This window comes from Rhincodon typus, chromosome 14 (assembly GCF_021869965.1).
Source record: "Rhincodon typus isolate 14 chromosome 14, sRhiTyp1.1, whole genome shotgun sequence".
NCBI lineage: Eukaryota > Metazoa > Chordata > Chondrichthyes > Orectolobiformes > Rhincodontidae > Rhincodon > Rhincodon typus.
In genome coordinates this window covers 12569282-12583664 of record NC_063345.1, presented here as the reverse complement: position 1 = coordinate 12583664, position 14383 = coordinate 12569282, and the positions used below count along the sequence as shown (strand labels likewise).

General features: G+C 40.9%; 1 protein-coding gene across 4 annotated transcripts in view; it reads left to right on the top strand.

Moving 5' to 3' along the window:
- Window positions 1-5623, top strand: part of LOC125484792 (high mobility group protein B3-like) — a 23388-nt gene extending 17765 nt beyond the window's left edge. The window contains exons 1-5 of one of the 4 annotated variants that reach the window (XM_048604923.1): window positions 1378-1501; window positions 3292-3453; window positions 3544-3689; window positions 3903-4077; window positions 4367-5623. In XM_048604923.1, coding sequence (XP_048460880.1) covers window positions 3304-3453; window positions 3544-3689; window positions 3903-4077; window positions 4367-4513 — 618 coding nt within the window. In that variant the 5' untranslated portion in view covers window positions 1378-1501; window positions 3292-3303 and the 3' untranslated portion in view covers window positions 4514-5623. Of the gene's footprint in view, window positions 1-1377; window positions 1502-1530; window positions 2012-3291; window positions 3454-3543; window positions 3690-3902; window positions 4078-4366 lie in introns of those variants that run through there. The other 3 variants (XM_048604922.1, XM_048604924.1, XM_048604925.1) reach the window with 3 other exon arrangements.
- Window positions 5624-14383: the final 8760 nt, after the last annotated feature.

The following is a 14383-nucleotide window of genomic DNA, read 5'->3' as shown; positions in this document are numbered from 1 at the left end:
AGCATCCGCCCTTCTTCATTTTATGTTATCAGTAAAACCAATTATACAAAATGTGGGGAAATCCTTTTAAATGACGTTTCAAGTAATAATGCACTACTTTGATTCCGTTTGTCAGAGTGGCTATTTATCTTAATTCCATTATGCGAGTTTTAAACTTTCTTAGAAATCTCCAACAATTGAATTTGTCATTTTTATAACTGTGGTATTCTACACGGTAAATATACCAATAGACGTAACATGCTTCGACATAATTCAGAATGAAGAACAGTAGTTAAGAATGATTGGCAGCAATACATTTAATGCTTAAAATAAGAACGAGTTCAGAACAAAATGTTTAAAATTCTTTAATGTCAATCCCGGAAAGAACAGTGACAAGATTTGTAAACAAATCGCACTAAGCTTGGTCATAGTAGATTTTAAAAGTCGCAATTTTAAGAAATTGCATCTGTCCAGAATGAAGAGCGATGGCGAAAGATTGTTTTATGAATCAGTGGGTGAAAGAATCTAGTAATGGAGCTTTTTTTTTTATCCAGAGTGAAAACAGTTGCAAAATATTTTGAACTTTTTAAAAAAAAATTACAGCGAAACTTCACCGAGGTTTAGAATGAAGAAGAGGCAAGTGTAGTTATTTTGTTTTAAACGTCATACTGTCCTAGAGACTAAAACCTGCAGGAATCAAGTTTAGTGTGCAGCCTGTTCAGAAGGAGACCAAGTTCGCTGAGGCAGAAAGAGGGGAGAGAAATATTATAGAACCAGAAACAAAACAAACGTAAGGTTGCAGAAACTCGGCAAGTCGGGCTGCATCTGGCCAGAGAGAGTTGAAGAGTCCTACCGGACACGAAACGTCAACTGTTTTTCTCTGTTCACAGATGCTGGCTATCAGCAAATCTGGCACCATTTTCTGTGTGTGTGCTACCCCCACCCCATTGCTTTCCAGCATCTACAGTAATTTTGCTTCCATTGTTATAGGACCATGTTCGGGGGGAGAAAATTGCTTCGCTCTGTTTACATGAATAAGTTCATGGGCCGGGGTAAGAATTATTAAAGGGACGAGTTTAAGTGAGAACTGTAGGAATAAGTAGAGAGTGGACTATGGTGGGAAGGGGAAACGGGTGGGCACAAGTGGAGTTGATGGGGGAAGGATTAGTGGGACAAGTTGAGTGGGGGCAATGCACTGCAGGAACAAGTGCACTGAGAGGCTGTGTCTTCTGGTTGTTTTGTAGCGCTCTGCTCGGGCATTTCCCTATCGAAAAAGGCGGGCCTTTTTTGAATCTGGCGGCGTGCGGGGCCGCGAGCCAATGGGAGGCGGGCGGGCTGCGGGTGGGCGGGGCGGAGGTCGGCGGCGACAGCCAATAGTGGAGCGCGGCCACTGTTTTAAAGCGGCGGCACGTCTGTCCAATGAGCGTGCGCGGCCGGGCCTGGGGCGGGGAGTTGGTGCAATAGGAGGCTCGAGCGCGTCCGCCGACAACCAGCAGCAGCCGCGCCAGCAGCCAGCCGCCGGGTAGGTACAGGAGAGAGAGAGAGAGAGAGAGAGGTCGGGGGTGGGGGTGGTAGGGAAAGGATTAAAGAAAAAACCGACACCACCACTCTCCCTCCACCCCCCGAACCTTTCGTTACTCCTCCGTCTCCCCTCTCTCCGCGTCCTCCCTCTCGCCGCTTTCCTCTCCGCCGGCGGGAAGACGGTTTCCCAGCTCTTTCCCTCTCGCCCTCACCGGTGAGGCGCTTACTCGCCTCTTTAACATGGCAGCTCCTCTCTCGCTCCCTGTTCCCCCTCCTAATGGCGATACCGCGCTGCGCTCACGGCCGCCGTTTCCCGCTCGAGCCGGGGGCCATTCGTTTCCCGCTCGGCTCCCCTTCCTCCGTCCGACTCGGCGGCTCGGAGTCCGGTCGGCGGCCCGGAAAGTGGTTTTTCACAACTTGTCTCTTTTCTGTCTCTCTCTGCCCGTCCGCGTCTATATCAATGCAACCGCTATGCGTCAAGTGTCTCGAAAACTGTGGCCAAACTTTTCGGGCGAGTTTCTTTCTCGATCTTTAATTTTTAATTTTTTTTTGATTTTAAAAAAAATTCGGAAATCCGGATTAATATTCTTTTTTCCCCTCAGAACCGGCGGTCGGGACGTATTAAATAATTTTTGTGAGGGTGTTTTTTTTTTGTGTGTGTGAGGTATTGTTGGGTTTTCTCTCTCTCTCTGGCTGTCGTTCACTCCTAGTGCAAAAGATGGAGCCATTTTAGCCCAGCGTGTGTGTGTGTGTGTGTGTATGTGCTATTGAGAACAACTATAGACACATTGCCCCTGCTCTCTCTCTATATATAAGCACTGTGCTGCCTAAGCAAAGAGGGGGAACAATTTCTTTTCTATCCCTTTATAAAACAGCCGCTTCAAACACCCCCACCCCGACGATTTTCCGCCCCAAAAGCAGCCGCAGCCTGACGACGGAGGCATTTCAAGGGGACTTTCTTTCATGAGGAAGGATTTCACAAAATGGAAGAAGAATTATTGGGATGTTGACCTGTTTTTTTTTCCCTCTTCGCCCTCCTTTTCTTTCCTTGTCGACTGCAATTCGCCATCATTACTCTGTATCTCCACATACATGTACAGTGCCGTCCCCACCTTGTGCTTAAATAACGATAGCAAGGTTTTAAATACCCGTTCTTTTTCCATCTCTCTCGCCCTTTTTTGCAGGTTCTTTGTTTCTGAAGAGGATTTTTTTTTTGTTGTCCTTGAACATAAAATGGAGATGGAAAGAACATGGCGGGAAAGAAATAGATAAATAGCTGAGGAAAGATTCTGGATAGAACTATTAAGCGCAATGCTATTGAATTGTCCAGTTGAAAAGCGCTAGCGGCTGTATTCGGACTGGTGCTTTCAGTTTTTAAGTTTAATTTGCGCTTATGTGAATTCGTCTCTGAAATGAAATATCATTTTTTTTCTAACAATGGAAAGGACTTCTGCCGCGTAGGTTTATTTAAAAAAAAAAATTCACATCAGTACTTTTAAGGCTGCTTTATTCAAACGAGACTACTTTTTTTCTACTTTTGTCATTCTTATTGCAGGTGATGAAAATAACAATTTACTTGACTTTGGATGTTTTTTTTTTCTTCAGGATTTGATATCTAAAATACACAGTCCAAACGAAATATGAGATTTCAATTTTTTTCCTCCAAAGTTGACATTTGAAGTATATAATCTAGGAGATTAGAAGGCATTTTTAATATTATGTACCAATGCAGATTTGCTGCTTTTAAGAAAATTTGGTGGAAAATATTTACTTTCTCCTTTTTATTTCTAGAGAAACATCAAAATGGCAAAGCGTGACCCTAAGAAGCCAAGAGGCAAGATGTCCTCATATGCATATTTTGTTCAGACTTGCCGTGAAGAACACAAGAAGAAAAGCCCTGATATTCCAGTTAACTTCTCAGAATTCTCTAAAAGGTGTTCTGAAAGATGGAAGGTAACTTGTCTTCCTGGTGCATAAGCACGTGCACAATAGATATATATTTTTGATTGAGATGTTGATCTTAATGCATGTATTCTTCACCAGACAATGTCTAGCAAAGAGAAGGCCAAATTTGAAGAACTGGCCAAAGTAGACAAGGCACGTTATGACAGAGAAATGAAAAATTACGTGCCAGCTAAAGGTAGCAAGAAGAAGAAGAAGAAGGACCCTAATGCGCCAAAAAGGCCTCCGTAAGTATACCCCTGATTACTGTCAATAGTGTTCACAAACTGCTGTTTTGAAAATTCATAGTGGCTTTGACTTCAGAAATAACAAGATCCTTTTCAAAACTTGATTTCAAGAGCACCTGATTTGTTTCAAATGTCAGTTGTATAGCTGCTTAATTTTCTTGCTTTATGCTGTTCTTTCAAATGAGTTTGTTGTAATACTTTTTTCCCTTGCAGCTCTGGGTTCTTCTTGTTTTGCTCGGAACATCGACCAAAAATCAAAGCTGTGAGTCCTGGCTTATCTATTGGTGATGTAGCAAAGAAGCTTGGTGAGCTGTGGAATGCATGCAGTGAAGAAGAGAAGAAGCCATTCATTAGCAAAGCTTATAAGCTGAAGGAGAAATATGATAAGGTAAGTACGGTTGCAACATTTAAGTACTTCCACATTTTGTTCCCCAGGTCAAGTCCAGAGTAACTACTCTAGAATTTATGCAGACCACTGTTTCTTCCATTTATATGTTTGGAATCACTTGTAATGCCACCAGAAACTTTCTATTGTAAGTGGAGGTATTGACACTACACTACTGGGAAGACTTGGTGGTTTATAAGTTGTTTTTTTTTTCTTTGTGCAAGTTGGTGATCTCATTGGAATTGCTGGTCTTCCAAGTGGCAAGGAGTTGAAATAATTTCCTTTTTTTAAGGATGTTGCTGATTATCGTGCCAAAGGCAAGGTGGATAGTGCAAAGAAGCCCCCTGCCAAGAAGGAGGCATATTGTGATGACGACGATGATGATGAGGAAGAAGATGAGGAGGAAGAGGAGGAGGATGAAGAAGATGATGATGATTAAATTGTACATTTGCCTCAGCTTAATTATTTGCTATGTAACTGAAAGCATTTAAACCCTGTTACAAGTGTTGCAACCTTTTAATTTTGTAAGTTGGTGTGTATATGGTCTAAGGCAAAAAGTAGCTTGAGTTTTAAACTGTACAGGCCTTTTTGTAATATTCACACTACAGCGGTGGACATTGAGTCGACTGTTAACTCCCCTTTCTGTAAACTGGCTCAGCCTCTTGTACAGAAGGTGGATTTAACTGGATTAAAATGTATTTATGTGGTGTTGTGTTTAAGTGCAGTATAGTTTAAAGTGCCGTTGTAGCCAATTCTTCAATTTTTGAGATTGCTGTAAGTATGAGGGGTAATGAAGCAATCAAAGTTTAAAAATAAATCAGAGTTGTCAGTAGGCATTTTTAAGCCTGCCACATTTGTAGGCAACATCGCACGGTGTCTGTCCCACGTACTAGAGTGGTCGTGCAATATACTTTTGACTTCATTCAGAATGAGTAAGGTATGGTTTATAGAGCGGAGTAGCAAGATGGCAGCCACCCCTGGGTAGTGATCAGTTTAATCTAGACCTGTTGGATGAAAGGGAGGTCACCATCATTCAATGCTAACCTCCTGTGCCTATATGCATCATGCTACTGCACTCCAAGAAAATATTGGTAAGCAGAAGCCAAATCCAAAGGGCTGTGAAATGGTAAATGATTCTTTCCATTTCTGTGAACTGTTCTCTCTCATAAATGAGAAAGGAAATGTACTATTTTAAGAAAAAAGCTTTGTTTTGGCATTAATAGGCCTGTGTGTGGTGTTCTAGGTAATATGCTTTAAAGCGATTTGCATACTTCACAATTGGTGCAATTTGGGAACAATTGGGCAAAATGCTTTAAGGCATCTTTTTTTATATAAAAATGATATTAGACTTTGCAGTACAATGTGGCCCTGCCTGAATCTTCACAGGCTGTGTGGTGACTCCCAATTTTGCACTTTGCTGAAATCCTAGTGACAACCCTGAGCATTCTGTACTTTAAATGATCTTGTAACTAAGGTATATTTTCTTTTTTGTATGTTTAGTATGCTAAAATGTGTTTTGAAGTAATTAAAACAGGATTAAATTTGTAAAGTCTTGCTTGTCTAAAATCTCATTTAGATATTTTATAATTATCTCTACACCAGTACACTTTAGGATGACTTGAAGAAGTTTTGAAATGATATGATAGTAGAAATGAACGTTTCCACCCCAGAAAGTCAATATGTTCCTGAAGTACTAAATTTCACTTTCTTTGACTCTAGGAGTCGTCTACTTTTAATTACTTAAGTAGGTATAGTTAGTGAAATTGGTTCAGATTCAAATTAATGACCAGAAGAAAAGAGCAGCCAAAAAAGGACTCTTGTATTAAAAGAACAAGAAAAGAGTCGCAGAATATCTAGAATTGGGGTCTCAGCTAAAAATGAGCCTTCCCACTTGAGGCAGAGGAGGAAACCTTTTTGAGGGTTGAGGATCTTTTGGTAGTCTCCTCCAAAAAGTAGGTGCAGAATCTTGACTGCATTAAGGTGCTGGTAGATGCTTGGAAGGAGTGTAAGAATTGGGCTCATGTAGAATTGTGGAGTTGAGGTTAAGATTGAATGAATGGTGAAGCAAGCTCAACAAGCTGAGTGTCCTGTTCCTAATTTTATGTTCAAATGCAGTTTTACTTTGGGATTTACAGATCTGGAACTGAATCATGACAACCACTACCTTCTACCATACTGTTTAGTTACTGAAAATAAGCTCCAGTTTTAAAAACGAAGCAGATGAATATGATCAAACGTTAGTTGTATTCATTTTGAGTGAGTTTGATCACACTGGTATTGTACAAAAGTACCAGGTACACACCATTTATAATGTCCTTCACTATAATGTTTTTATATTGACTTGACCACTGGTAATTTTGCTATACATGGCAATGCTAACAAAATATAGTTCCAAACATTTCAGCAAGACTTGGGAGAGGGCTAGATCCAGGATATCATGAATGTGATTCCCAGTTGTCTAAGCATAAATGGCTTTTTTAAGACATTTTGTCCCATTCAAGACACTTTAAATTGTTAGGTTCTGTTTTTGAAATAACTTAGTTTTTAGTGCTTAAGTTTTGTTTTGAGGAGATTTGGTACATTTTAAAGCCTATGTCTGTCCATACAACAAGGCTTCCCAAGTTAAGACAGGAGCTTTATTTATTTTTTATTTATTTATTTTTGGGGGTATCTCAAAATCTAAGGTAACCATCCAGTTAGGAGGAGCACTGCTGCAGTAAACTTCACCTTTTTAACAGGCATAATTTTCTCAAATCTTCTCAAAAGCCTTGAATGACTTTAAAGCCTCAACAGTATCATCAGTTTGGGGATGAGCGGTGGGTGAAAGGAGAATTTTTGTTTGGGAAGCAATGCTATTGTGATGCTTCTGCTGGGTAAGACTGTTTAAGCTGTGGTTCAGTGTTATCTCTTTGCACTGTCAAGTTGTTGGATGAGCAAATCTACAGCTTCTAGTTTTGTAGTTTGTCATGATATTGCTATTAGCCATTGTGATCTAAATTTATAATTTGGAATTCCTGAAATTTAGAATTTTGCAAATATTAGCTCTGCATTCCAGCTTTGATAATATTGAGAACTTTTTAGTTGCTGGATATTGTGACTACTAATTGTGTTCTTTATCCATGGGGGAGCAATTCTGTTAAGTCTGCAGTGCTCCATAATTAATATCTTTCCAGTAGATGCTAAAGAATCAATGTATTTTTTGTACACTTAATTTTTTCTGCTGAAAAATATGAAAAGCATTAGTCTCCACTCCTCCAATGCTAAGTTCCTGCTAATAGGTGAGGTGCAGAGTTCAAAATCTATGTTGAAGTTAGCTATGTCAGTCGGTTAAATGTTAAAATAGTCTGAAACTTGTGCAGGATTTGTGGTGCACATCTAAACTGAGTTCTTAATCCTCCTTAGCTAAGCACTAAACTTGTCAGATGTGATCTGTATTTTTGTCTAGCAGTGTGCCACATTTATTTTAGAGCCGTCAGCTTGAGGGCAATATCAAAACTTGCCCACTGACTTGGTGATATTAGTCTTGGCAAGCAATTTCTACAAGTCTGAAATCTGGTAGAAACTATGCATGTCCTAAATTTAACTGCAATTTGGAGATCAGATGCCATCATTTCATCTCCAAACAACTGAAATCCAGTAAAATCCATTTACTTGTACATTCCACAAGATTAATTTTCTAAAGTTTTTCAACATCACTTTCCCATGCCTGGTAACCTTTTTCAGGACAATACTTTGTTTAGCCACTAGGTGAGCTAGAGAGTGAGTGTTCTTGTTCTTTACCTGTTGATCTATCAAAAGTAAGATTATCATCAAATGCAAAACGTTTAAGTCTGGCAGATCTGATTATCCCTGATGGTTGATAAGAGTGCAAGAAGATTGGAGAAATCATAATATGTAATAGTTTTGAAAGTTTTCTGGTGACCTAATTCACTTTCCAGCACTACAGGTTAGTGATTCGTAAACTACTTTTACCACTGCCGACGTGTGAAAGTTAATAGTTTGCAGCTTTCAACCTCCCCCCTGCAATTGATGGATACACAACACCTAAGGTGCAGTTGTTGGATTCCATGTTGCTGCTAAAATGATTTGATGGTGCTCTGGTTTTAAAACTTCAGTTAAGGGGTTTGATCATGAAAGCCAGGAGTGGAAACGCTCTAATATCTGTGTAGGCTACAACATTCCACAAGTTCTTTTTAATTTTTACCAAAGGATATCAACTTTTTCTTTTAAATTTTTATTCTTTTGTGCTACCAATTTCATCCAGCCCCCTCACTTAGTCCCATTGTGGTTCTGGAGTGATTGTTGATTGAGTTGATTTTTCTGATTAGTCCACTTGCACAATGGTACACGCAGGTTAGTAGGCATTGAATTCTAATGGATTTGTTATCTTGGCAATATGTCCTGCTGCCTACAACCAGGGACGGAGTAGAGATTTCTAATCAACCTGTTTGTACATCTTAACACCTTTTGGCCCAGAGGTAGGGACTCGGCCACTGTTAGTAGCCGTAAGAGCCTTCTGGATTGTGTAGAAATGTGACTGTGCACTTGATTCTTGCCCACCAGAATGACCTAACAAACAATTCAACTTTCCCTTCTCAAAGACAACAAGGTGTTCAATTCGAAAGTGATTTAAGGGAATCCTCTACAGATTGAGAACAATTGGCCTGTCAGCTTTTTACACCTGGAGACTAGACAGAATGGGGATAGTTTGCTAATTGGAATCATGGTTTGAGTTTGGACTTCTGTCTTGCAACTGACTAAAAATTAATTTTTAAATTTTAAAGACTAGCTCTTCAACCATAAAACACATTATGGGAGAGGAGTGATAGCAGGTGGTAACTTCTCTTCACCAAGCGCTTTTTTTTTCCTGAAACCGTTCCAAAGGTGCATTGGCAGCAAACAGTGGGGAGCATCAGGGTTAGTTTGTTTTTTTTTTAAACAATCAACGTGTCTGTGCTGGCCATACAGTTTTTGTTTTTAAACTCCCACCACTTTTTTTGATTCTGTTTATTCAGTGACTTTTTGTTCAGGTGAGTAATTAGAAACTTTGCAATACAGGTTGTCATCTTTTGATGAAATCCACTTTGCTCCTCATAATTTGCGTGGAGACCAGTCGCATTCTGAAGGTGGTATTGCAACAAAGAAAAATGATCCAGTGATATGTAGAAAATGAGTCAATGGCCTTTTTACTGTGTCAAATGCTTGTATGCAAAGTATTCTCAAAGTGCTAGAATTAAAATTGTCTGCTTTTGGTTGAGAGAAAGTTGACAACTACAAAGGTGAATACTGACACTAGTTTGCAACTTGCCTTCTGTGCAAATTTAGTGAACTAAACTCTTGGTTCAATGTCATGACTTATTTTGGAAGATGTCTCCTATGCTAACAAGACTTCACAGATAGATAGACTACCCGTCTAGTTATTTCCTTACTATGCCAAAGTTTGGATATAAAAATTGACTAGTACAGTTCCTTTTTCTTTCAATTAGGCTGTGAGAGCTCTTTCACATCTCGTTGCTCAGACAGCATCTCAATACAGTACAGTAAACCTTCCATATGGCACAGAAATGCCTGCCTAGGTAAAGTCTTTGGAGTTGTCATCTCCCAGCTGGAATGCCACTTGTAATCCAAAGTTATCAACTTGGAAAAGATGTTTCCATGTTCCTCCATTGATTTCAATTGTTATCAAGTCCAACATAGGCCAGACAAATGCATGGCTGAGGAGCTGGTTTAGGGGACAGGGTTTTCAGTTCTTGGATCATTGGGATCTCTTCTGGGCTAGAGGGGACCTGTACAAGAGGGACAGGTTGTATTTCATAAAATCTCTACAATGTGAAACAGACCCTTTGGCCCAACAAGTTCACACCGACCCTCAGAGCATTCCACCCAGACCCATCTACCTATTCTACCCGATCCTGACCACTATGGGCAATTTAGTATGGCCAATCCACCTAGCCTGCACATCTTTGGACTGTGGGAGGAAACAGGACCACCTGGAGGAAACACACAGACATGAGGAGAACACGTGGAGTTTGCACAGACGGTCGCCCAAGGCTGGAATTAAACCCAGGTCCCTGGTGCTGTGAGGCAGCAGTGCTAACCACAGCGCTACTGTGCTGCCCAAACCAGAACCAAGAAACCAGAAGGAGACTAAATACAGTAGTTCAGATTGAGTTGAGGTGGTGGTGTGGATGTTGAACATTTTAAGTTTTTTTTTTGCCAACTGATATTTAATTTTATTTTATATTCAAATAAAGATTCATTTTAAAGTTACTACAGTACCAAAGGCCATAGGGCTGCTCTATTAGAGAAGCAGGATTAGTCGTGAGTTTCACCTGATGGTCACCGTTCAGAAGGCAGGAACTGCCTGTAAACCTCATACCCATTCCTGCGTTGCCATTGTGTTACATGAAGCCACGAGTGTAAAGATTATCAGCATCCGCAGTTCTTTTTGGTTTTTAAAAGATTATCAGTGTCCAGATTGTGTTGGCCTACTTCTTCCCCCAGCATTATTTGAACATTCCCTCTCTTTCAATCAGTTTGCTTCATTTACACATTTACAAATTGGTCTGCATGTCTGAAAACCATGATTTGGAGGTGCCAGTGTTGGACTGGCAATGGAAGGGGAGAAATCACATGACACTAGGTTATAGTCCAACAGGTTTACTTGAAAAACATGGTGTCGTGTGATTTTTAACCTTGTTTGAAAACCAAAAAGACACAAACTGAAGGTCTTTCTGAAAGCAGACCTGTAGACATGCTGAGTTCAGACTTTTGGAAAAGCCTTCGCTTCCAGGTTCATTCAGGCCAAGCAAAGGTTTTTTTTTGCCTAAAAGGCCTGAACTCGGCAGATCGTGCTCTTCAGGGCTGAAAATAACTTCACTTCTAGGACTGTTCAAACCAAGTGAAGTCATCCCCCAACATCCCAAAGGGCCCATGCTAATCTATAGAAGGGGCAATTATATCCAAAACCAGTTGGTCCTGAAGTTTTCAGACAAAAGATGTGGAACTCTAGTCCTACAAACATTGCGTTGTAACACTGATTTAGTAGCTTCTGTAATTTTCATTTTAAAAAAGTATGATAGTGCTAAAATATGCAGGTTTATTTCTCTAACCTGGACTACAACTTCAACAGATTTTAGAATTACTTTTCATACTACAAATGTGATATATTCAAAGCAGAAGGGTACATACATTATCAATGAATCAGTAAAAGTAACTCCATGTTCCATTCAATAGCAATGCATTATTTTGCCAAAGCAAGCTCATTTTTAAAAAATTTCTGAATGATAGTGATGCAGCACTCTGATCATTTCCATTTTAATTCAACACAGTATATTTATGAAAAGTCAGCAAAACAAACAGCACTAAGGATTATCTCACTGTAGCCATTTTCTTTTTCCAGACTAGCAAAGGGAATGTCATAAAGAATTAAAGCCAAATTCCTTCACTCTTCATAGTGAGCATTTTTAAATGTAACCACTGATGTAGCAGTTTTCATTTGTTAACGTTACAACCTACAACACTGAAACTTTCGAATGAAGAAAGTAAGTAGTACTTCACTTGGCCTGGAGGGGGCCCAATATCCTTGCCGAGAGACTTGCTAGTGTTACCTGAGAGGCTTTAAACTAGTCTGGCCGGGGTGGGTGGTGGTGGGACTCTGGGTAAGGCAGGGGTCAGCGAGAAGTAATTGGAAAATGCATTAGCCGTCAAGAGCAAGTTTACTGTGCCACTGGCTATCCTGAATAGTAAAGGGAGGGAAAAGACTTCTGGTTTAGCGTGAATTTATTTCAACGCACGAGGCCCGAGTAGGAGGACAGATGAGTTCAGAGCATGGATTGGCTCTGGGGACTGGGATATTATAGCCACAACAGAAACGTGGCTGAGAGAAGGACAGGATTGGCAGCTCACTGTTCCAGGATATAGAAGCTACAGGCATGACAGAAATACAAGTATGTGAGGAGGGTGAGTTGCCTTTTGATAAGGGAGGACGTAACAGTGCTTAGAGAGGATATTCTTAAGCGGTCATCAAATGAGGCCATATGGTTAGAACTTAGAAACAAGAATGGGATGGTCACTCTGGGGCTGTATTATAGCCCCCCCAAATAGCGAGCGGGTACTAAAAGAGCAGATGTGTAGAGATTGCAGATACCTGTAGGAATAATAGAACAGTACTGATGGGAGATTTTAATTTTCCCCTGTATTGACTGAGCCAGCCAGAGTGTAAAAGGCCCAGGTTGGGTGGAATTTGTTAATTGTGTCCAAGAAAATTTCCTAAATCAATATGTAGAGGGCCCTACTCGGGAGGGTGCAACACTGGACCTCCTCTTAGGAAATGAGGTCGGGCAAGTGACTGAAGTGTCAGTCGGAGAGCACTTTGGGTCCAGTGACCATAACACTCTTAGTTTTAACATAGTTATGGAAGAAGATAGACAGGTCCACAGGTTAAGGTGCTGAACTGGAGCAGGGCCAATTTTGGGGCCATTAGGCAGGATCTAGCAGAGGCCAATTGGTTGAGTCTGCTTGAAGCAAAAGGAATGACTGGCAAATGGGAGGGTTTTAAAAGTGTGATATCAAGAGTGTGGGGACAATATGTCCCTGTTCGGGTAAAGGGTAAAGCTGAAAGGTTTAGGGATCCCTGGTTGATGAGGGATATTGAGGCTCCTGGTCAGGAGGTAGACGAAGAAGAAGAAGGCATACATTGGGTTTAAGCTATCGAGCTCAAGTGAATCCCTAGATGATTATAAAAGTGTAGGAGTTTCTCAAGGGAAGTCAGAAGAACAAAAAATAGGTATGAGAAATCTGGCAGATAAGGTTAAAGATAATCCCAAGAGGTTCTTTAGCTATATTAAGAGTAAAAGGGTGGCTAGGGAGAGAATAGGTCCCCTTAAAGATCAGCATCGCCACCTATGCGGAGCCACAGGAGATGGGGGAGATTTTAATGAATATTTCTCCTCAGTATTTACTGAGGAGAGAATGATTGATGCTAAGAAAATAGGGTAACAAATGGGGATGTTTTGGACTGCATACATATCACCAGAGCGATGTTGTTTGCAACGTTAAAGTGCATTAAGGTGGATAAATCGCCTGGGCCTGAATAAATCCATCCTCAGACCTTGTGGGAGGCTAGGGAGGAAATTACAGAGACCCTTGCAGAGATTTTTGCTTCATCTTTAGTCACTGGTGAAGTTCCAGAAGACTGGAAGGTGGTTAATGTTTTCCATTGTTTAAGAAAGTAGCAAAGACAAGCCAGGGAACTACAGGCCAGTGAACCTGACATCAGTTGGAGGCAAGTTATTGGAGAGGATACTGAGGGACAGGATCAACCAACATTTGGAGAGTCAAGGTCTGATTAGGGATAGTCAGCATAGATTTGTGCAAGGGAAGTCACGTCTGACAAATCTTTTACAGTTTTTGAAGAAGTAGCCAAGAGGATAGATGAGGGTAGGGCAGTGGATGTTGTCTATATGGACTTTAGTAAGGCCTTTGACAAGGTCCCACACGGCAGGCTAGTTATGAAGGTTCGGTCACATGGGATCCAGGGAGAGCTAGCTAATTGGATTCAAAATTGGCTCGATGGTAGGAAGCAGAGGGTGATGGTTGAAGGCTGTTTCTCGGACTGAGGGCCCATGACTAGAGGTGTGCCATAGGGGCCGGTACATAAATGATCTGGATGTGAATGCAAATGATTACTAAGTTTGTGGATGATACAAGATTAAGAGGTATCGTTGATAGCGAAGAAGGTTATCAAAAATTACAGAGATTTTGATCAGGTGGGGAAGTAGGCTGAGGATTGGTAAATGCAATTCAATACAGATCAGTTGAGAGTTGTTGCACTTTGGAAAGTCAAACCAAGGTCCTGAGGAATGTTGTGGAACAGAGGGACCTAGGAGTACAAGCACATAGGTCGTAGGTGGACAGGGTAGTGAAGAAGGCATTTAGAATGCTGGCCTTCATCGGGTGAGGCATTGAGTTTCGGAGTTAGGACGTCATGATACAGTTGTGTAAGTCATTGGTGAGGCTGCACTTGGAGTATTGTGTATGGTTTTGGTCACCCTGCTATAGGAAAGACATAGTTAAACTGGAAAGTGTGCAAAGAAGATTTATGAGGATGTTGCCAGGACTAGTAGGCCTGAGTTATAGGGAGAGGTTGGTAAGGATAGGAGTTTATTCCTTGGAACTTAGGAGAATGAGGGGTGACCTTATTGAGGTGTATAAAATCATGAGGGGCATAGATAGGACAAATGCATATAATCTTTTTCCCAGGGATGGGGAGTTGAAAACTAGAGGGCATAGATTCAAGGTGAGAGGG